We start from the raw sequence: 22614 nt of genomic DNA on the forward strand, positions 1-22614 counted from the left end.
AAATAAATTGATTAACAGTATCTATTAGAGTAGGGGCCACTGTTTTAGGACATGTATTTTCAGTGGCTCCCATTATCCTTTACTGTCTTAGCAGTGTGAAACATCAAATATCCATGTGGTTTCCTGCAGCTTGTCATTATGATAATCGTTGTTACATATACAGTGGTGCCTTGCGATATAAGTTTAAATCGTTCCTTGACCATGTTCTTATCTCAAAACATATTTTCCCATTAAAATTAATGGAAATGCATTTAATCCGATTCAGTCCCCTCCCAAAAAAACACCACCATTTAAAACAATTTAAATAAATAAAAAAAGCAAAGTAGCAGTATATTTTAAAATATAGTCAAAAACACAATAGAAGAGAATGTAAAGATATTAACTGGTTTGATGAAGTGTAATCAAGCCAAATCTTGAAAAGTGTCTCTCACACACACACACTGGTTTCATTTGCGCGTCTCTCTCTCTCGCTCTCCATCCACTCGCACAACCCCCGTACTCTTCTGCTCTTTTTGAGCAGCAGGTTGTCTCTGTCTTCGTCAGTGGTTGTGTTTTTCATGTTTTAATTGGAAAACTTGCACTCAGCTGCATAGTATTGTGTACAAACACACAGTAACAACATTTGCACCCCACGATATGCTTTTTTTTTTTTTTTTTAAATGTACTAACGTTATGTAAGCAGATCGTGTTATTCCTCCACATCAATGTCTCGTGTCTTCTGCAGACGTATCAGCGTAACTTCAACGGTGTAAAGTGGATCTCTTGTCCACAGCTTCAAATTGTTTTAAACACTCTGAGCTCGTGTTATTTTGTGCGAGTGAGTGTGTTAATTGTTAGCCCGTGTGGCTGTGGTGTTTTCCATCAAATGCTTGATGGCGGCTACGTTGTTGTTTCAAATACACATGTTCTTGTCTTTGTTTTATGCTTTAGTTTTTGAGTAAATTCCAACTGGTAGTGCTAATGTACAACTTTAAGCCACTGTTTTTAAAAGAATAGTTAATTTAGTCAGCCAAAGTGCTGCTTGTTGTCAATTGAGTATGTGGAGCCTCCTGCTGCCATACAGAAGTCGTTCCTCAAGTTTGGGCTGGTGAGTAAAAGCAAAATCTCAGCCGAACAATGGCTCGTATCTCGAAAAACTCATGTCTGGTTACTCATATCTCGAGGCACCACTGAACTGTACTGTGTAAGTGTAGTATTTCCCCCACCACAGGTTTTCTTGCCTTTGCCGTCATCTGCCGCTTCACCACACTTTCTGCTAAAGCCAGACACCTCAATCATTCACCACGACTTTCTTTTCTGTGTGTGTGTGTGTGTGTGTGTGTGTGTGTGTGCGTGTGTGTGTGTGTGTGTGTGTGTGTGTTTGTGTCTCCTTCAAGCACTCCTATCTGGACAGGGAAACCTCTCTGATTCTGAGAAACATAGCAGGGAAACCTTCACACCTGCTGACCAAGGTGACCTCCACCTTCCATTTCTCACTGCTCATTCACCCTCTCCTTGCCTTTTCTATTCCAGCCTGTCCTTTAAATTGTTTTCTTTTGCATGCAGTTTCAGTCGTAATGTTGCTTTCAGAGTTATTGTCACTTTGCATGTTTCTTTCCTCTCCTTCTCTGTGATTTCAAAAGGGATTTGGTTATGTGTATTCCCAAAGATGAGACTTGCAGAAGTGCAATCACACAAGTTGAATCAAGCAGTATAAGTCGAATGTAATGCTACATGTTAAAGCTCAAGCCCCAACAGTGTTTCAACCTCAGATATTTTGCGTGACTTTAGCAACATATAGGAGTTTCCAATAGATCTTCCTGTGTATAGGACATTTTCTGCAAGGTGTCTTAGATGAGATTATGCACTGAAATGTACTAATATTATGGCAAAGTTAGTCTTTGGTAGGAGCTAAACTATCTTAGGTTCTTGTGTAAATGAAGCCTAAAATACATTAGTAAAATGTTTGGGAGAATGTTTGTCGTCATGTTAATTTTTTAAATGTATTCTAAGGCCAGGTAAGTGAATGTTAACGATTCTGTGTCTGATGGCATCTTCAAGTCCCGCGGTATCCTATTCTGACAAGGTTTGGATTAAATCAGAATAACCTGAGACTGTTAATTCGCAATGAGAAAAGCATCTTGGGAATTACCTGTGGTACGTCATCTTCCCAAACTCTTTTTCAAAGGTCTTAGACCCGTGAGTGATTCTATAAATAAAATGACGAGTTGACAAAACCTGTGTATATAGGTGGAAATTAATCTGCATTCACATACCTCGTGGCTGCCTTCCGTCTGCAACGAAGCATTACAGCGATCGATTTTAACAAAACAAGCCTACTCAAATGTATCAAATCTCAATCTTTTCACTCATTATTATCTTTAAAAAAAAAAAACACACAAAAAAATCCAGACTTTGAATATATGCGACAGTTACTAGTTTAATTAAGGTCTTCCGCTGCTGACGTCAGCAGGCTCATGCAGGTTTCCACGTAAATGTTGGAGGGGCCAAAATCTGGCTCAAAATCAATATGTCATCAGAAAATAAGCCTAAAATTACTACTGACTCAAATTGTGTGTGTGTGGGGTGGGGGGGGGCGGGGGGGGGGGGGTACTTTTTTCTGCAGACAATAGTTTTTAAGTCCAGAAATGTAAGTGCCAATGTTCACAGCATTAGAGGTCCATTAATCTAAACAGGACAGAATTGTTGAGAATCTGGTTGGATCACAATGTTAACACCTTAAAGTACAGCAGAACAGTCTATATTCACCTAAAGTCTAAACACAGCTAACCATAAGGGAATGAATAATAGATTTAAATCACAGTTACAAAAAAAGGTAATGTTGCAATAAAAAAAAATGTGAATAAAGTTGTGAAAAAAAATGTCGCCTGAATTCAGTTGACATTTTACAGTAAAAAAAGTTGTTACAAGAAAAAAAATCATTGTCAAATGGGAGAAAGTGGTAATGTTGTCTATCCATTAGCCTGAGTTGTGTATCAGTAATGTTAATTTGGGAGTTGGCCAGTTACAGTCACGGAATTCAGATGAACAGTGTGTTAGCTAACACAGATCAATGCCGTTCATAAGAACAAGCTGCCGTTGAATTGTGCTTGTTTAAACCAGATCGAGATTGATGTTGTGCTTCAGGGGAACTGGCTTGCTCCCGTTGGCTGTCGTGTCGCATAGCCATCACAGTTTTATCTTTCAGCATTCTCTAGATAAAATTGATAAGTCTCTGTCATCGTTTAGACACTCGCCTGCTCTCTAGATAAGCTGCAGGCATCTTAATAGTGAAAGTTATGGTCCCCCCCGCCCACCCGTTTGTGTGATTGTGTGTTGGCCGAGTGCATGGAGGCTCGCCTAATCCTCTTTACTCCCGAGAGGAGTGATTGCTCGGCCCATCATAGGAAAACACATGCATGCACACAGCAGTTGGCTGGCATCAGTCGTCTCCTTGGGGTTTTGAGCTTTGGCTGTCAAGTCCTCTTCTGCAGTATTTCCACAAACTGATCTCCAGCTTGTGGTTTACTTCACATAATCACTTTGACCTCACTGATCCAAGTCATTTACGTACTTCCTCAGCATTGATGGACCCTGTTGATTTTTACAGCCTGTGTAATTCTGGCACCAAACATCTGTCTGAGCCTACTGGCTTCAAATTTAGCGCATGTCGTCAGATTAATGTTAGACTTTTTAGAACCATTTACCTCTGAGCAGCTGCAAGCTTTAAAGTCAGCTTTATTGATCTTACGCAACCTGTTTTCCATTTTTCCCTCTAACAAGGTTATATATCAGCATTGGCTTGTACATTTCTATATGCACACATTGTGTTTAGTTTTCAACATGGTGCATCAGCTTTAATTTTATTTAATTTTGTATTTTATTTTTTGGGAGGGGGTGTCAGATTGCTAAAATAGTCTCGTAAAATTTTGGTGTGCATCCAAAATGAAATTTTGTAGAAAAACCCTATTTTTAATAACTGGCAAATATTTAGATAATGCAATGTCTATGCATTGTTAGAAGTTGTAATGTCATAGCAGATTTAGCACTTTTGAATCAATTTCAAATCTAATTTTGACTTTTTTTTTTTCTTGGAATATGACAATTCTCATGAGGCAAAATTCCTTCTTTTTTTTCTTGCAGAAATTGATTTTATCTGTGATGTCCTTTTTTTTGTGGCACTAATACTCATTCATAATTAATTGCTAAGGTATAAGTAAAAGAGCATATTTATCCCTTATCTTTTTAATTTTGTTTTAATCTGGATTTTTTTCCAATCTTGGTTTAATTTTAGATCCTAGATTGGTCTTAGATTTGAGTGGTGGGACCCCGAAGAACCTTTATAGATTCATTGCAGATTATTTGCAGTTTTGTTTCTGCGGTGCTGATTAAGATCAAAGTGTAATATCTGCACTCATTAGAGCTTGCAGACAACTATATAAGTATGTTATATCTCACATAGCACACTGTTTTTACTGTATGTCAGTGTTACGCTGCCTCAGCATTACTGCAGTCTACACATACATACAAATGTTGGCCCACTTGTGCTGCCTCTATGCAAATCGCATCACTGAGCTGCAGCGTTCTCTCGTCTTGCTCAAAAGGGACATTGGACCTTGTGGCAGTAATGTGAATCTAATTTAGTGAATTATTAATGTAGGTCAAGTGCATATCTAAAGGCAGGGGAAAATGTGTTTGTGTGGCAAGCTTGCAATGATGACAGAAATAGCACGAAATACTCTTCAATTAAATTAATTCATACTTTTTATCTGGTGTCATTTGGCTTCTGCTAGACCTCACTCAGCTGACATAAAATGCTTATGCTAGCAAATCACACGTAAAATACTATTACCTAACTGCCATTTTTTTTAACATCTCAAAAAGATTTCATTGTCTCATCCACATTATAATTATCCAGTTATTTTTAGCAGGGATGTAACATTTAATCCGTTACACTAAAATCATTGTTTTCCGCAAACAGCTGGTGTGGTTGTATAATAGTTTTTGTCAAATCTCCAGTATATTTTTTTTTGTCTAAAAAATCTCGTTTTATTGTTCTTTCTGTGATGTAAAGCGAAGTGCTCTCTGTATCACAACTGCTGATACTAATTGACAGTGTTGAATTTAAATGTTTTACCCTGAAAATAATTCTGATATGTGCATCTTACATTTATGACCCTGCACCCCTTTTTTCCATATTTCCAGATGGATTATGGTATGTACAACCCCAATTCCAATAAAGTTGGGACGTTGTGTTAAACCTAAATAAAAACAGAACGTGTTGCACCCATAAAATTCGAAATTAATGATTATTTGCTAAAAACAATAGTTTATCAGTTTGAACATTAAATATCTTGTCTTTGTAGTATATTCAATTAAATACAGGTTGAACATGATTTGCAAATCATTTTATTCTGTTTTTATTTGTTTAACACAACGTCCCAACTTCATTGGAATTGGGGTTGTAAGTAATGATCATTGATGTCACTTTTAGCAACACTAACCATATATAAAGCTAAATGTGGGGTTAGTGGGAATATGCACTCAATGGCCACAATATCTATTATTTACGTTAGTATTATTTTATGTTTTCTGTATATTTTGTTTTGTGTACATGACATTGTACAGTTTGTTGTATATGTATTTGGTTTTATTTTGCCTTGTTTTACTCTGCTGCCTGCAGCCAGGTCAGCATTGTGAAATATAATCTGTTCTCAATTGCCATTCCGGGATAAATAAAGTTAGAATAAATAAATAACCTAAATATAGCTTTGTAATTGGCGTCGGCGGAAGCACTTTAGAAGTGGGGAGCACATAACTTTGGGGGCACATTTTTACTGCCCGATGAACAATCTTTGACGTGCGGCGGCGGGTGCTGATAATTTTTTTTTACCATTCCTAGAAAAGGGTGTTGTGGCCGAGCAAAGGGGCACATCACACAAATAGGGTAAAAGGTGTGTGGGGGACCTGCCCCACTTCCGCCGACTCTGAACATAAATAAAAACTTTAAACCAAACACATCAATGGAGATTATGAGATCATTGCTCCGTCTTAAATTTATAAATACAACTTGTTTTCCGTCCAGTATTATTGTTAAAAGTACTGTATCAATTATGATTATTGACACCCCCATGGAACAGTTTCATAACCAAAGGTTGATCTCGCACAGACATAAGGGTATAGGTATTTATTAAAAAGGACACGCAGTATTATCAGACGTACTTTCACTTGCGGGAAAAAAATAAAAAAAAATAAAAAAATATTGCCCCCTGGAAGCGACCGGCCGGCATCTGCCCCTGCGCACTCACTCTCTCTCTCTCTCTCTCTCTCTCTCTCTCTCTCTCTCGCTCTCTCTCACCCGGGATAAGGTTGCACCTTTTCTTTCTTTTTTTCTTCTTCTAGCTGTCCAGCTGGAGAGCCGCCACATTAGCCACCCATCGTTCGAGCTCCTTTGACGCTTCATTTGCTCGTCGAGCGCCAGCTAGTTTGCGACCTGACATAGGGGAGGGGTCGGTGTTGCGGGCTGGTTTTCGGCTTCCGGGTGTTGTGTCACGCGCTCTTTTATACAGAACACCTTTATTAGTTGATTTTGTGATTGTTTTGAATAAAAAGTGACGTTAATTCTTTGATCGTAAATTATGGCGTTTTTGTTCGTCGTCGGGCTAATGTGAGCGCTCGACCCTACGCAGCTCATATTCTCGCTGTCGCCTTTATGATATTCGGGGCGAGGTTGCCATGACGACCTTTGAGCACCTTTGATCTCGCCCAGCTATTGTGGCTGTCGCGCCAGTCGTTTGTGCTGGACGACGCTAAAGTGAGTTGGATGGATATGTCGCGACACAACTTTGAAATACACAGGAAAAGGTACAGTGCAGTATTCTGGAGATTTTTTTTTTCTTTTTCTCCCCCCTCTTCACTTGTCCAGCATGATTGGATGCTAACGCAGACACAGAATCGTTGACTGAAAACCGACCAAAACAATGAATACCTGTTGGAAAAGTCAGGTGAAGTTCAGCTAAGGCATTTTGGAGTGTGTTGAAGTCACTTGTTTGCAGCGATTGATGTATGCGGATGTGCGTGCATGCATGCAGGAGGAGCAGGCTGCCAAGCTGAAGGCGGACAATATCAGAGTCGCTCTGGAGAAGATAAAGGAGGCCCAGGTGAAAAAGGTAAGGTTGTGTTTTGCACCTGCTGGTCACAACATTATGTACACTTGTAAAGTCCAATTAGTTTTAATACAAATATTCTGCCTTTACAAAGATAGTGCCCCACAGGGCATAGGGACGAAGCCTTGCCACCAATAATGAGTGTGTGCAAATAATTGGCACCCCCTTAAAAGGTTTGAATTGCTTTTAGAAGCCACACAATGGGGGGAAAAGCGCTACTTTTGTCCAAAGCCGTCGAAAATGAAGTCTGGACACTCTTTGGACATACCGCACTTCTCCGCATTGGTGAAGTCACATCCCATGGTTTACGGATGCCATATGTTGTCACTGCATTGCATTGCATCAACTTTAGGGCTTTTTGAAGTGGATTTCTGGCAAGCTGGGTAACAATATGGCGCCCTTTCCTGTCACTCTCTAGACTATTTTCTACAGCTTTGCTTTTGTCTCAATGAAACTCCTCAATTTACTTTAACATAGTTCTTTGGCAACAAGAGGGTAGCAATGCACTAATTTTGTGTACCGTAAATGAAAAATTTTAACGCACTTCAACATATTTCCTTTGCACAAAGATGCCACAAGATGGCACCAAAGTAGTACTTTTATAATAAATATATATATTATGTATCGAGGTAAGGCAATTACAAAGCAAAAAAAAAAACAGCAAATATATAAAATGATTTATTATTAATATTAATTATTGCTTCGGCCTGAGCCCAACAACAGTGAATGAGGAGGTTGTTTTCATGCAAATATCAAAGGATAGGTTAAAAATAAAATCAACAAATAGTTGAATTTGGGAATGCTGGACCACAAATATGTGGGGGTTAACTATCGTGCAGTTTTGAGAGGTATGTATTCAACAATTTATTATTGTGGATGGTTACACTATAGAGTAGGTTCTTTTTTATTATTATTATTATTATTTATTTTTTTAGGCCTACAGGTACCAATTTGTTCAACATACTTTATAGTGTGTGCATGCGTGCCTGTGTGTTTCTGGCACATGTCCAGCCAACCAGGCAATGTGGGTCAGGTCAGTGATACACAAGTAGAAAAAGCGCCGGTCGATAACATCTGGGGTCACTAATACACACATACAACACTCTGCATAATGACCATTGCAAATGAAATCCCAATCCCACAGAGAGAGGAAGAGCAATGACGGATTAGGTGCACACACACACACACGCAGACACAGAACGCCTGCTACCTGTATTGTGTGTGAAATCATTGAAAAAGAAAGGGGTGTACTGTTGCCCTTGTAAAACCTTTATTAATTGTAACAAGCTATGTTTTAAGTAAGACATTAACATTTCATGTTCTCTCTGTAACAATACATTAGTCAGTTTACGATAAAACTAAACTCGGACAAAACGACTTGCCATTTGATGACGATGTGGCGGGAGCATGGCATTTAAGGAACTTGTTAGTGACAGAGGAAAGGTTGACTTTGCAGTGTACGTTTCATTCTTTTCTGTTGGCCACACTACTGAGTAGTCAAAGCAGTGTGTGCGTGTATGTGTCTGTGCGCGCGTGCATGTCGATTTTGGCGCTAATGCTACATCGTGACAAGTTCCTTTTCCTGGTCTTTGAGTGGCATCACGCTTTTTGTTTGTCAACGCTGACACTTCTGTGGCGGCATTACAAAACAAAACAAAAAAATAAGAAAGCTAAAGAAGGGATGCATATTTGCACACTGTTCTGATTTACTAGATGTTACAAGGTTGCACAATCTGCTTGTGCAGCTGCATCATATTAAGAGCAATTTATAACATTTTGGCCTCCTTATGTAACTAAATAAGGAAATCAACAAACCAGTATAAAAAAATATGATAGCACTGAGTGAAATTCTGAGTTTTATATCCTTTCATATTAGTTTTAAAACTGCAAGTCGTGACGAATGGGCCTTCACACCCCCCAAAAGTTCTGCACCGGATGCATGACGTGATGCCGGTATACAGACAAGAGTTTAAAAGAAATCTGTCCATCATTGCATCTGTCCATTTCTACACTTGGGAAGTGTTTGACTCTTTTTAGAGCGGGACCTTTGTCACACAAGTTTGATCAAACTCTGACGTTGAGTGAAGGGCGTTATTAGGGGTTTTGTGTTTTATGGCGAGGTTACCAACTCTGCTGCCATGCTTTTTTTTTTGTGCAATTTACCATCACCTATCTGCATCTGTAATCGTTCAGATTTGCTAGCAATTGTATAAAATCTCTATATTTGTTACACTTACATGTCTCAAGCCAATTTTACACACATACTCATAGATGAAAAACAACACAGAGGAGACCTTACATTTTCTTGAATATACACTGAACAAAAAAAAAAAAAATCAACATAACATCTTGTTTCATGCTCCCATTTTTCGTGAGCTGGACTCAAAGATTTAAACCTTTTCTCCATGCACAAAAGGCCATTTCCCTCAAATATTGTTCACAAATCTGTCTAAATCTGTGTTAGTGAGCATTTCTCCTTTGTCGAGATAATCCATCCCACCTCACAGGTGTGGCATATCAGGATGCTGATTAAACAACATGATTATTGCACAGGTGTGCCTTAGGCTGGCGACAATAAAAGGCCACTCTGAAATGTGCAGTTTTGCTATATTGTGGGTGTGTGGGGGGTCAGTATCTGGTGTTTGCCTCACGCAATGCAGCACTTCTCCTTCGCATAGAGTTGATCAGGTTTTTCATTGTGGCCTGCGGAATGTTGGTCCACTCCTCTTCAATGGCTGTGCGAAGTTTCTGGATATTGGCAGGAACTGGAACACGCTGTCGTATCCGCCGATCCAGAGCATCCCAAACATGCTCAATGGGTGACATGTCCGGGGCGTATGCTGGCCATGCAAGAACTGGGAGGTTTTCCAGGAATTGTGTACAGATACTTGCAACATGGGGCCGTGCATTATCATGCTGCAACATGAGGTGATGGTCGTGAATGAATGGCACAACAATGGGCCTCAGGATCTCGTCACAGTATCTCTGTTCATTCAAAAAGCCATAAATACTGTAAAATGCACCTTTTTGTTGGCCATAACATACGCCAGCCCATTCCATAACCCCACCGGCGCCATGGGCCACTCGATTCACAACGTTGACATCAGCAAACCGGTCACCCATACGACGCCGCAGACGCTGTCTGCCATCTGCCCCGAACAGTGAAAACCGGGATTCATCCGTGAAGAGAACACCTCTCCATCGTGCCAGACGCCATTGAATGTGAGCTTTCGCCCACTCAAGTCTGTTACGACGACGAACTGCAGTCTGGTCGAGGCCCTGATGAGGACGACGAGCATGCAGATGAGCTTCCCTGAGACGGTTTGTGCAGAAATTATTTGGTTATGCAAACCGATAGTTGCAGCAGCTGTCCGGGTGGCTGGTCTCAGACGATCTTGGCGGTGAACATGCTGGACCTGGAGGTCCTGGGCTAGTGTGGTTACACGTGGTCTGCGGTTGTGAGGCCGGTTGGATGTTGCGCCAAATTGTCTGAAACGCCTTTGGAGAGGGCTTATGGTAGAGAAATGAACATTCAATTCACGGGCAACAGCTCTCGTGGACATTCCTGCAGTCAGCATGCCCCCTCAGAACTTGCAGCATCTGTGGCATTGTGCTGTGTGATAAAACTGCACATTTCAGAGTGGCCTTCTATTGTGGCCAGCCTGAGGCACACCTGTGCAATAATCATGCCGTCTAATCAGCATATGCCACACCTGTGAGGTGGGATGGATTATCTCGACAAAGGAGAAACTCTCACTAACACAGATTTAGACAGATTTGTGAACAATATTTGAGGGAAATGGCCTTTTGTGTATGTAGAAAAAGTTTTAGATCTTTGAGTCCAGTTCGTGAAAAATGGGAACAAAAACAATTGTTACGATTATTTTTGTGCTCAGTTTATAAACAAATAAGATTACAGCAAAGAATTATAATTAATGAAGCAAACACAATTAAAAACACAAATCTTGCATTACACAAATGGGAAAAAAACTTTAGGGAACATATTGCAATAATTTTTGCTTTGTTTCTAAGCATGCTTGTGTTCTTTTATGTTCAGGATTAGCTTGTTAATTAATTCCAAAAGTGTTGCCTTCTGGCCTTCCTTTATTCAAAAATAAAAATCATCTGCATCCGTTCTTAGTTCATGTCCGTCTTGCAAATGAGAATCTGTTCTCAATTTGATAAGTAAAGAGAGGTTAAATTAAGAAAGTAATCCAAAATACAGTGGAATCTCGATAGAATGAATTTATAATTGGGATTTATCCGATACAGCTGATTGTCTGTTACATTGATGCATTTTTTTTTTATGCCATATGCACTCATATTACAGTACAGTACAAAATTGTTGTTTTGAAGGTGTGTTTTTTTTGTGGCCTAAAACACCCAGTACAGTACAGAGTTAATGTAAATAAATACAAAAAAGTAAAAAAAGCTTGAAAATTTTTGAAAGTTTCACATTTTATCCAAACTTACCACGCCAGTGTTGCTTGGTCATGGTGACATTGTTGACGTACATTACTCGTCATAGGTGAGTCACTTTCATGAGCCGCGAGGAATTAGTGTGGTTGCTAGTTCCAAGTCTGTTGCCAAAGGTGAACGGCTTGACAAAAATAAATAAATGAATGTACCAAAAATAGTATGTTCCAGACTTTAGAGACTTTTGTTTTATGTTCCTCAGAGTTAACAACGTAGCCATGCAGCGCTCTCTCTCTCTCTCTGGAAGCGCTCTATCTACAATAGATAACAGATATATATCCATCATCACATAGCCGCTACGTCAATGCACCACATTCAACATTGCCACCACGTAGGCACGGGAGGCAGGTCTTTTGGAATTGGATCTAGTCAATCAATTTTGGAACTGACAGACTTTAATGGCATTTTAATTGATAAATGGAAAGTATTTTTGGACACATTGTTCAGTCCCGATGGTCAGTTTTATCTGATATCCGTTATATCGGAGAACGTTTTAACAAGGTTCCGCTGTACTGTAAATTGTGTATGATGTCCTTGTGTGATATATGCTCCCGCTATAGATAGTTTGTAAGGATGTAATTGCCATTTGTTTGACTACCATGTTGGCGTTTAAAATCTGGAGTATAACCTAGGCTTGAAGCGAATGTATAGGTATCTGGGGAGGAGCAAGATCAGCTCTATTGATTCATGAAAGCCACAATCACCGTCCGTCTTTTCCTTGGCAAATGTTCAGTCTTCTTGCCAGGGTTCAAAATTGGCACCGGTAAAAGCTGCAATGAAACTTTGTCCCTCCCATCTGTATTGTTGCAGTCAAACACTGTGCGGTAATTTGCCATTTTTTGACTGCCAAAGGTGGAGCAATCTTGACATTCAAGGGGCAATTACTTTGTCACATAGGGCCAGATAGGTTTGGATTTCTTTTCTCGTTTATGGTATTTTCTACTTATTTGGCTTGTCTTTGTGAGATATTAAAATTAGTTTGATGATCTGATACATTTATGTCTATGTGAGGGGGGGGGGGGGGGGGGGGGGGGGGGGGAAGAAGTAATTCAGCAAGGGCGCAAATATTAAAATGAAGTATATATGAAGAACTTGGCTTTTTCTTGATTTAAAGAGGACCACAGTGGTTTCATAACAGTGCCAATGGGTGATTTATGTATTTATTTATTTTTTAATTGACAGTTGGTGATTCGCGTTCATTTGTCAGACGAGAGCTCAAAGACCATGATGGTGGACGAGAGGCAAACAGCCAGACAGGTACAACGTTAGCTTCGCTCCTGTTAGCATGACAATGAATAATGAATTAGTTTGAGTAGTTGAGATGTACCCATTATGTGAATATTTTGTCCTGTTCTATGAGAGTGTAATAATGATATTTATGTATCAATGTTTATATTTAAATTTGAGAATTTTTAATGTGATCAGAATAAGTAGAGAATGTCCTGTTCTTGTCCTTCAGGTTCTGGACAGTTTGCTGGAGAAGTCCCACTGTGGCTACAGTCCTGACTGGTCGCTGGTGGAAACCATCAATGAACTGCAAATGGGTCAGAAAACGCACCCAAATCACCACTTAATAATTTTTGTCTCCTTAATTTCTAACTAAATGAGTCACACTAAAATCTATTAATTAGCATATGTCTGTTTCATTACAAACTCATTCAAATTTTGTGGCTTTATAACCAACCTTCAGATGTCATTATGGGCCAAAGTTAGCTTGTCAGTTTTGAATTTTTTATTTTTTTCCCTCATAGATTCAATGTAATTCAAGTGACAGCTAGCTAAGTGTTTCATTTAAGCAGATCTTAGTATTTTTATTTTCTATTTTTTGTGCTACCTATACAGTAGCATAAACAATTGGATGCCCAGTGGAATTCAATGGTGTCACATTAGCCATGCATTCCTATCTTCATAGTGAAAATACTAAGTGTTCTCCAATTGATACAGTAGCAAGCTTTTCCAATGTGCTTGAATGCAGCATCAGCGAGCAGTACAAAGGCTCCATGCACTCAGATATTCAGCAACAAAGATTGAGTGCACACTCTCCTCAAGGGGGTAGAGGGGAGAGATGTGTGTTTTGCAGGCACACATACTCTACTATCAGCTTCAAATCCACTTAACAGTCTTTGACACACACAAACATACACATGAACACCATATTTATGTAGGTCCGGTGTGGTGATGCGTGTGATGTAACCCACATCTTGAGGGCTCTACCAGCCAGTCAGTATTAAAGGAGGGAGAAGGTAAAAAGTGCATCTTATTAGTGGACACTCTTAAAAATGCTTTGAACATGAAGGCTGTATGCAAATGTACTGGTGACTCTTAATCAATGGAATTAGTGTGTGTGTGTGTGTTACATTCACATTCACTTCCCCTTGCAAACTTTTTTTATTACCCAAAATATTCTTGTACAGTATATATTTATACATTGGCAAACTTTGCAGAACGCATATTTGAGGATCATGAGAACCTGGTGGAGAACCTGCTGAACTGGACCAGAGACAGCCAGAACCGCCTCATGTTCACTGAACGCATTGAGAAGTATGCGGTGTTCAAGAACCCACAGGTAGTTCACATGATTGATTAGCTGCAAAAGTTTCACGTCCTCTCTCATCACCCTGATTTTATTGTGTGATGCAGAATTATTTGTTGGGGCGAAAGGAGACGTGTGAGATGGCTGAGCGGAACAAAGAGGCTCTGTTAGAGGTTAGTTAATGGTGCATGGAGCTGCATCCCTAAACGGACCTTCCACATCAAAACCTCAACATTGAACAGCAATAAAGTGTTAAGTGTTTAAAAAGACTGATGTTAAGAAGTTGAAGTGATCTCTCAGTCACTGTGTCTGTGTCAGGAGTGTTTCGGCGGCAGCACGGTGTCTGTCCCAGAGATGGAGGGTGTGCTGTGGCTGAAAGAGGATGGAAAAAAGTCCTGGAAGAAACGCTACTTCCTTCTGAGAGCCTCTGGTATCTACTACGTCCCCAAAGGCAAAGCCAAGGTGTGTGTATTCTTGTGCATGTATAACGGGGAATAATGAGATTTGTTGTTAGGGGAAAAAGATGGCTAACATGTAGCGTGTGTTCATCTGTGCAGGCGTCCAGAGACCTGGTTTGTTTTCTGCAGCTGGACCACGTGAACGTTTACCACGGCCAAGATTATAAGAGCAAGTACAAGGCTCCTACCGACTTCTGCATGGTGCTCAAGGTACGCTGCATAATTCATTATACTTTTATGACAGCATGGCCTACATCTCCTCCTGGTTGCCTCAACAATTTTTCACCCCATTGGGAGACAGTTTGTGATATATCAAAAAAAAAATTTTTGTTGTCCGCAAGTTTTGGTGAAAACCTACACGCTATTTAATAAAAATGCCCCAACAATAAAAAAATAAGTTAAACGCTCTGTCAGTCTAAGTTGTATACAGTTTTGATCTGATAATGAATTTTAAAGAAATATAATTGAAATGACATATTTCCTATTTCTAGTTGTCACATTTAGTGGATGAGAGGTCTAAAACGTGTCCAATTGTCTTTACAAATGGGCTTAAATTTAGCATATTTAACCCTGCAGATAACCTGCTTGAGTATTTATATTTTTTTATATTTGCACTAGCGGGGTGGCAGCATGTCAACCATAGTGCTCAAGCCTCTTATATAATTTTTGTCATATCATTTAACTTTTATTGAGACAGCAAAGCCTCAATGAGATTAAAAATCTCTTTCAAAAGAGTGTCCTGGTCAGGACAGGCAACATACACATACAGTGGGTACAGAAAGTATTCAGACCGCCTTAAAATTTTCACTCTTTTTTTATATTGCAGCCATTTGATAAAAACATTTAAGTTCATTTTCATTAATGTACACACAGCACCCCATATTGACAGAAAAAAACTGAATTGTTGAAACTTTTACAGATTTATTAAAAAAGAAAAACTGAAATATCACACAGCCATAAGTATTTAGTAGAAGTACCGTTTTGAGCTTATACAGCCATGAGTCTTTTTGGGAATTTTTTTTTTTTTTTTTTTTTTTCGCACCTGGATTTGGGGATCCTCTGCCATTCCTCCTTGCAGATCCTCTCCAGTTCTGTCAGGTTGGATGGTGAATATTTGTGGACAGCCATTTTCAGGTCTTTCCAGAGATGCTCAATTGGGTTTAAGTCAAGGCTCTGGCTGGGCCATTTAATAACAGTCACGGAGTTGTTCTGAAGCCAGTCCTTTGTTATTTTAGCTGTGTGCTTTGGGTCGTTGTCTTTTTTGATGGTGAACCTTCGGCACAGTCAGGTTCCTGAGCACTCTGGAGAAGGTTTTCGTCCAGGATATCCCTGTACTTTGCCGCATTCATCTTTCCTTCGATTGCAACCAGTCGTCCTGTCCCTGCAGCTGAGAAACACCCCCACAGCATGATGCTGCCACCACCATGCTTCCATGTTGGGACTGTTTTGGACAGGTGATGAGCAGTGCCTGGTTTTCTCCACACATGCCACTTAGAATTAAGGCCAACTATTTCTATCTTGGTCTCATCAGACCAGAGAATCTTATTTCTCACCATCTTGGAGTCCTTCAGGTGTTTTTTTTAGCAAACTCCATGCGGGCTTTCATGTGTCTTGAGGCTTCCGTCGGGCCCCTCTGCCATAAAGCCCAGACTGGTGGAGGGCTGCAGTGATGGTTGACTTTATAGAACTTTCTCGATTGCATCTCTGGAGCTCAGCCACAGCCTCTTTGGGTTCTTCTTCACCTCTCTCACCAAGGCTCTTCTCCCCCAATTGCTCAGTTTGGCCACACCCAGCTCGAGGAAGGGTTCTGGTCGTCCCAAACGTCTTCCATTTCAGGATTATCTAGGCCACTGTGCTATTAGGAACCTTAGGTGCGGCAGAAATGTTTTTGTAACCTTGGCCAGATCTGTGCCTTTCCAAAATTCTGTGTCTGAGCTCTTCAGGCAGTTCCTTTGACCTCATGATTCTCATTTGCTCTGACATGCATTGTGAGCAGTAAGGTCTTATGTAGACAGGTGTGTGGCTTTCCTCATCAAGTCCAATCAGTATAATCAAACACAGCAGGACTCCAATGAATGTGTAGAGCCATTTTAAGGATGATCAGAAGAAATGGACAGCACCCGAGTTAAATATGAGTGTCACAGAAAAGGGTCTGAATACTTATGGCTCTGTGATATTTCAGTAATTCCTTTTTAATAAATCAGCAAAAATTTCAACAATTCCGTTTTTTTTCTGTCAATATGTGGTGCTGTATGTACATTAATGAGGAAAAAAAACTAACTTAAATAATTTTAACAAATGGCTGCCATATAACAGAGTGAAAAATTTAAGGGGGTCTGAAAACTTTCCGTACCCACTCTATAACAGGTTGTCATAATAATCAATCTCATAACAAAACAATCAGCAGTTTTCCTTAGCATCACCCTAACTCTTAAAAAACAAATTAAGTGAAGCATCGACAGCGTGGTGTTTTGGCCTCCAAGCTGCTTAAAAGTCCTTCAAGTGTTCAATGAGACCAGATCCTTCAGTTTCAGCTGTTGCTGAAGATGGTACCATAAGGAAGGAGCTGCATAATTAAAAGAATGTTTCCCGAACTCGGTGCAGATTTGCATGACGGCCCATCCAGTCCCATAACTGCCAAAATTTTCCAGCAGATGTAATTCTGCAGGTAGAAAAGAAGCAGACCCAAGATGGCTTTGTAAATTAAAAATGTGCCAATTTTTTACTCTGCGGGTCGACAAGGCTGACCATCCTTCACGCGTGTAAGGGAGACAATGATGTGTCAGCGCTCCCAATGTATAAATATGTGTTTGTGTAGCACCCTCAAATCCAGAAGAAGTCTCAGTACATCAAGTATCTCTGCTGCGATGACGTCAGGACACTCCAGCAATGGGTCAACAGTATTCGCATCGCCAAGGTAACGACGTCAAAAAGATGATGTCACATTTTGTCAAACTGCACTGACCGGCTTGACATTTGAATGGCACAAATAATCAACAACGGTACAAGTCTTGAAATGTTGTCTAATTGTTCTTCCAGTATGGCAAGCAGCTTTACATCAACTTTCAGGAGGCCATGAGGAGGACAGAGGCCGCCTACGACTGGTCTTCGCTATCCTCCTCCTCCATCAAGTCAGGCTCTTCCTCCTCCAGTCTTCCAGGTGACTATCCCAAAAAAAAAATAATGATGATGATAAAAAAAAAAACTTGTTTTTTGATCACCAATAACTTCATTTTATTTCCACACTTCAAGAGTCTCAGTCCAACAGCTCCAGCCAATCGGACAGTGGTGTGTCAGAGATGACATCATCAGGCCACGCCCGCTCCCAGAGTGTTGTCAGCTCCATCTTTTCTGATGCATGGAGGAGGGGAACGCAGGGAGAGGTGCGACCACATCCAACACACACACACCGTCTCCCGACTCCCTTTCTTTTTGTGTCGGACAACAATTCCCATGTTTCTCCTCCGCTTTCCTGCCAGCGGTCAAAGGTGAAAGGGCTCGTGGCTGTGCCTCTGTGTGCAGGAGGTGGAGGCACCAGAGGTTAGACAGAAAGTAGTTTGGGTGTGTGCATACAGCTTTGATACTAATTCTGTTGTGTCAGGAGGTTGTGAGAAATAATACGTTGCAGTCTGCATGATATCAAACACATTGCCACACTATCCGTAATCCTCCACTCTGAACTTTGCGGTTTGATGACGCATGCTAACAAAAAGAACCGAGAAATTGCCCACCAAGTGCTGAGCAGAGTTGGACACCAAGGACCTGAGTTAATAACACTTTTGAGTATAAGAATGGGCACAAACTTGATTGTGCACACGCACAGATGATCTACAAACTGGCACACCCAGGATGTTGTCTGCCAAACAGGCAAAATAGCCGCACATTTCTACCTGAACACACAAAATATACAGGGAGGGCATTTCTTACACAGCTAAGTGGGATTGTGCCGTAACTGCACTTTTTCCAGCACACAGTGACATGGCCTCCTATAATCAGATGATGTGACTGTTGTGATGTATAAAAGAATTTGTGGACAGCGGCAATGTACTCTATGCGTGCAATACATCCTTGTTTGGGGTACGGCGGTGTGCTAACTTCCTGTCCAATTAATAGGTCGGGCCCAGTTTTTGCACTGGCTTACTGTTTGACTTCCTGCATTTTGATTTGCATTGGTGGATACAAAGTAAAATAATGTTGGTTGTTATTTTGTCACTTTTCCTTCTTCTTTCCTGGCTTTTTTGTCCTGACTCTCTTTTGTTCTGTCCAGATGATGAAGATGGATGCCATCAGTAGGCCCATCCCCTTGCAGATCCCCACAGTCTCCTCCCAGCACCTCCCACTTTCCCAGTCCCAAACACCACCCTCCCGAAGCAGCTACACCGACGGGATGGTTCCGTCCGATGATTCCTCGCCTCTGCCCAGTATGGAAAGCGAGTCCCACCAGGCGGCCCCCGCAGCCGCTTATGTCAAGTACAGCACCCTAGCTCGCCTGCAGAACCCGAGCCAATCCAGAGCGCAGCCAGACGGAGCCGCCCAGCTGCCCAACTACAACACTCTCCCGGCTGCTTACGGTGCCACCTCACCATCACCGCCCTCTCCCCCACCGGCTCCTCCACACGCGACACCAGTTCCTGGCTCCGCTGTGGCCATGCTGAAATTCGGTCTACCCAGTCCCTCGGCTCTGACTCCTCCACCATTCGAGGATGAGGTGCATGAACCCTTGTACCTACCACCTCCACCCCCTGAGATCCTGGAAACCAACGAATTGCCTCCGCCCCTAGACTCCACACTGGATCACCACGCTCAGCTCTCCAACGCTGGCCTCCAGCAGTTCCTGGCACAGAAGTTCCCCAACATGGTGTATGACTTTACCCCAGCTATGTGTGAGGAATCTTCTCCACCTCCACCTCCAGCTCCAGCTGAGTTCTCTCCCCCTGCATCCCTTCGGCCCCTGTCTCCCAATGCCCCGCCTCCAGCACCACCCAAAACCTTCACTGGTGGATTTCCTCCCCAAACTGCACGAAAACCCGCAGGTCCCTCCTCCCTCCCGCTTGCGCTCTCCCCGTTGTCGCCCACACCGACCCCTAGTGGCCACGGACCTGTGAAGAAGCAGCAGAGTTTCTCGACAGGCCACTCCCCCAGCCAGCCACCCCCCACCCTCCCCAAGCAGCACAGCCTCTCATCCAAAAACCTCGTCCTCTCCCCTTCCTCCTCCTCTTCCTCCATGGCAACCTCTTCATTGGTCAAGCAGATTGTCAATCAGTTCCCAGGAAACACTGCTCCCTCCCCTCTTTCCTCCTCAAGCTCCATGGAAGGATCAAAGTTCAGTGCTCCTCAGTCTCCCCCGGCAGTCAAGGTGAAGCCAAAATGGCAGCCAGGTGGCGCTGTCGCTCCAGAGTTCCCCCCACCTCCTCCTGACGGCTCGCTCGCGGAATTCCCCCCTCCACCTTCCTCAAAGTCGCCTTCGATGTCGTCGACCGTGTCCAGCAAGCGGGGCCCTCCGCCGACCCCACAGAGAGCCTCCTCCGTGCGCTCCAACTCAAACGAGGCTCCGGACGACAGGCCCAAGAAAGTGGAGAGCCTGCTCAGCAAGTTCGGACAAGCGCCTCATACCGGTACATCCTCCAGCTCCTCGTCAGCGACCGGCTCGCCTTCGAAGGACTCCTCAGCGCTTCCGACCCCGCTTCCCAAGCCGGGCAAGCTGAATTTGGCCAACCTCCCCCTGGCGCTCCAGGGGCTCCAAACAAGCCAGCACCACCAGTCCTCTTCAGACTTCCCTTCGCCTCCACCCCCTCCGCCACTCTCCCAACCTCAACACCTGGAGTCATCCCCTGACTACTTCCCGCCCCCGCCAAGTGACTCTGAGCTCTTCCCTCCTCCGCCCCACCCGTCCGAGTTCCATCACCCGCCAAAGGTGGCCGTGGTCAACCCCCAGCCTCAGAAGCAGCAACCGCCTGCGCCGCTTTCTTCGTGGAAGCAAGGCTCCCTGAAAAAGGGAGCGGCGGCGCCACCGACGCTAAACCGGCGGGCCAGCAACACCGGCCCCTACGACACGACGACCTCAATGCCGCTGTCGCCGCCGCCCCTCTTTCAGACCCCACCGCTCACCCTGTCTTCCTACTCCTCTTCTCCCGTGCCCCCCACATCGCCCAAATCCCCCGGACCGAGCACCCTGACGCTTAAGACTCACTTCCTGGAGGACCTGAACCGCACCCTGAAGAGGAAGTCAGTTTCCCGACACGGCTCACTCACCTCCTCCCACCTCATCCCTTCCTCCAAGATGGAACCCGTGGCCACCATGGACGACATGGCCCTCCTCCCGCCTCCGCCACCCGAACTCCTGCAGCAGCAGCAGGTGGCCCGCGGGCACACGCAAACGCTGTCTCGCCACCACGCACACTCGCAGTCTGCCAAACACAGCGCCAACATCTCAGGCTATGCAACGTTGCGGCGAGGACCGCCTCCCGCACCCCCAAAACGGGACCAAAGCACCAAACTGACCGGCGAGTGGTAGAGTACAAACAAAGACTTTGGAACTATTTATCAAGTCCCTGCGGTGGAATCATCTTCCATCTTGAGTTGTGCGACTTTTCTTTAATCCTCACGTTGCAGTCAGAACTAAATCCAAAATTGTGATTTCATCGGTTCGATCAAATGAAACGCGTGAAAGGAAGAAGGCGGGTCACTTCTGACTGGAACCTAATGGACAAAAACAGGAAGCAAATTTGGTTCTGACTGCTATTGACTTGACTTAATACTCATTATCATTAAAGTTATTATTAGTCTCATTACCAGTATATGTTTAAGCTATTCAGTCAAGAAACACCGTATATAAACACAGTATGTCTGTACTGTATATGTTTGTGTATACTGGCAAACCCCTAAAAGAACAAGCTTTTTTCACATCTGTGCAGCTTCCATTAAAAATAGTACCATTCGAGAGGTTTTGTTGGGGGAAGAAACATTAAAGCTGGTACCCAATGGACCCGCAGCAATGATGAAGGATGTTTATAGTAATGTATGTTGTGGATTGGGAGGAGGGTGAGGGCCTTTAAGTTCAAACCTTTTGTGTGTTTTATATAAGATTATTTAATACGGGAAAGATGTTACCATATAATTATTTGAAGTTTTAAAAGAGGTGTCAAAGGAAGGTTTCATTTGGTGTCAAAATTGTTATTCAGCTTGCTTAAACTGTCTGTTCAAATGACTTGTAATTACATCCTTTCGACACATTATCATATCTGACCAAATGTTCACTCGCGATACACTGTCAACATTGCAGTGAGTGACACTCCAAAGAAGCTGACCAGAATACACTGTGCTGTCAGATTTGGGCCGCTTAACATAAACGTCAATATATCGAGACCCAGTTCTTAGCATAATCCGTGACATAACTGACCAATCTGCCAAAAACAATAATACATCATCCTCACTACAATAAACCAATCACATGAGGTGCCATGTCAATTTATTTCTTCATCACTGTTTTTTTTTTACGACAATTCCAATGAACAGCATGTACACTGTCTTACATTAGGAAGTTAAAACATTTTGTCTGAAAAGCAACAAAATAGGAGATATGTGCTTTTCACTGGACAGCAACAATGTGCTAAAATCCTGCATTTATTCTGAATTTCCTCAAATAATGGCCTCAATGTTTCAAGACACCATGCTGCAGTTCATCATCGCCAGTTGCATCACCCACTTGAATTAAAAAATTGACAATTCAATTCAGTTGACAGCAGCATAATTTACAAAACTATAAAAATCCGCATTCTTCATTTAGTGGCTGCAAGTATAAAAGTATGTTTTTCCAAATGTCTTTACAAAACGAACCCAAAAGGTGGTGCTACATGCTTTTCATTGGACAGCAATGATATGGCTATTCGTGCCATTCGGTCATAAATCGCAATTACCAGTACATCCATCCACTGGGCCTCACTGTAGATGTAGAGAGCCCGTTTGTCAGTCCGGAGAACCATCACATTCTCTCCTCGTCGTT

General features: G+C 42.3%; 1 protein-coding gene across 11 annotated transcripts in view; it reads left to right on the forward strand.

Moving 5' to 3' along the window:
* raph1a (Ras association (RalGDS/AF-6) and pleckstrin homology domains 1a) overlaps positions 1 to 22066 on the forward strand; it is a 73372-nt gene extending 51306 nt beyond the window's left edge. For 10 of the 11 annotated variants that reach the window (XM_061691417.1, XM_061691413.1, XM_061691423.1 and 7 more), the window contains 12 exons: positions 1377 to 1451; positions 7071 to 7148; positions 12804 to 12878; positions 13081 to 13165; positions 14066 to 14187; positions 14262 to 14327; positions 14473 to 14616; positions 14712 to 14822; positions 17431 to 17529; positions 17652 to 17772; positions 17865 to 17995; positions 18880 to 22066. In XM_061691417.1, coding sequence (XP_061547401.1) covers positions 1377 to 1451; positions 7071 to 7148; positions 12804 to 12878; positions 13081 to 13165; positions 14066 to 14187; positions 14262 to 14327; positions 14473 to 14616; positions 14712 to 14822; positions 17431 to 17529; positions 17652 to 17772; positions 17865 to 17995; positions 18880 to 21126 — 3354 coding nt within the window. In that variant the 3' untranslated portion in view covers positions 21127 to 22066. The remainder of the gene's footprint in view (positions 1 to 1376; positions 1452 to 7070; positions 7149 to 12803; positions 12879 to 13080; positions 13166 to 14065; positions 14188 to 14261; positions 14328 to 14472; positions 14617 to 14711; positions 14823 to 17430; positions 17530 to 17651; positions 17773 to 17864; positions 17996 to 18879) is intronic. The other variant, XM_061691422.1, reaches the window with a different exon arrangement.
* The last annotated feature ends 548 nt before the right edge of the window (positions 22067 to 22614 follow it).

The sequence above is a fragment of the Phycodurus eques genome, chromosome 12 (assembly GCF_024500275.1).
Source record: "Phycodurus eques isolate BA_2022a chromosome 12, UOR_Pequ_1.1, whole genome shotgun sequence".
Classification (NCBI taxonomy): domain Eukaryota; kingdom Metazoa; phylum Chordata; class Actinopteri; order Syngnathiformes; family Syngnathidae; genus Phycodurus; species Phycodurus eques.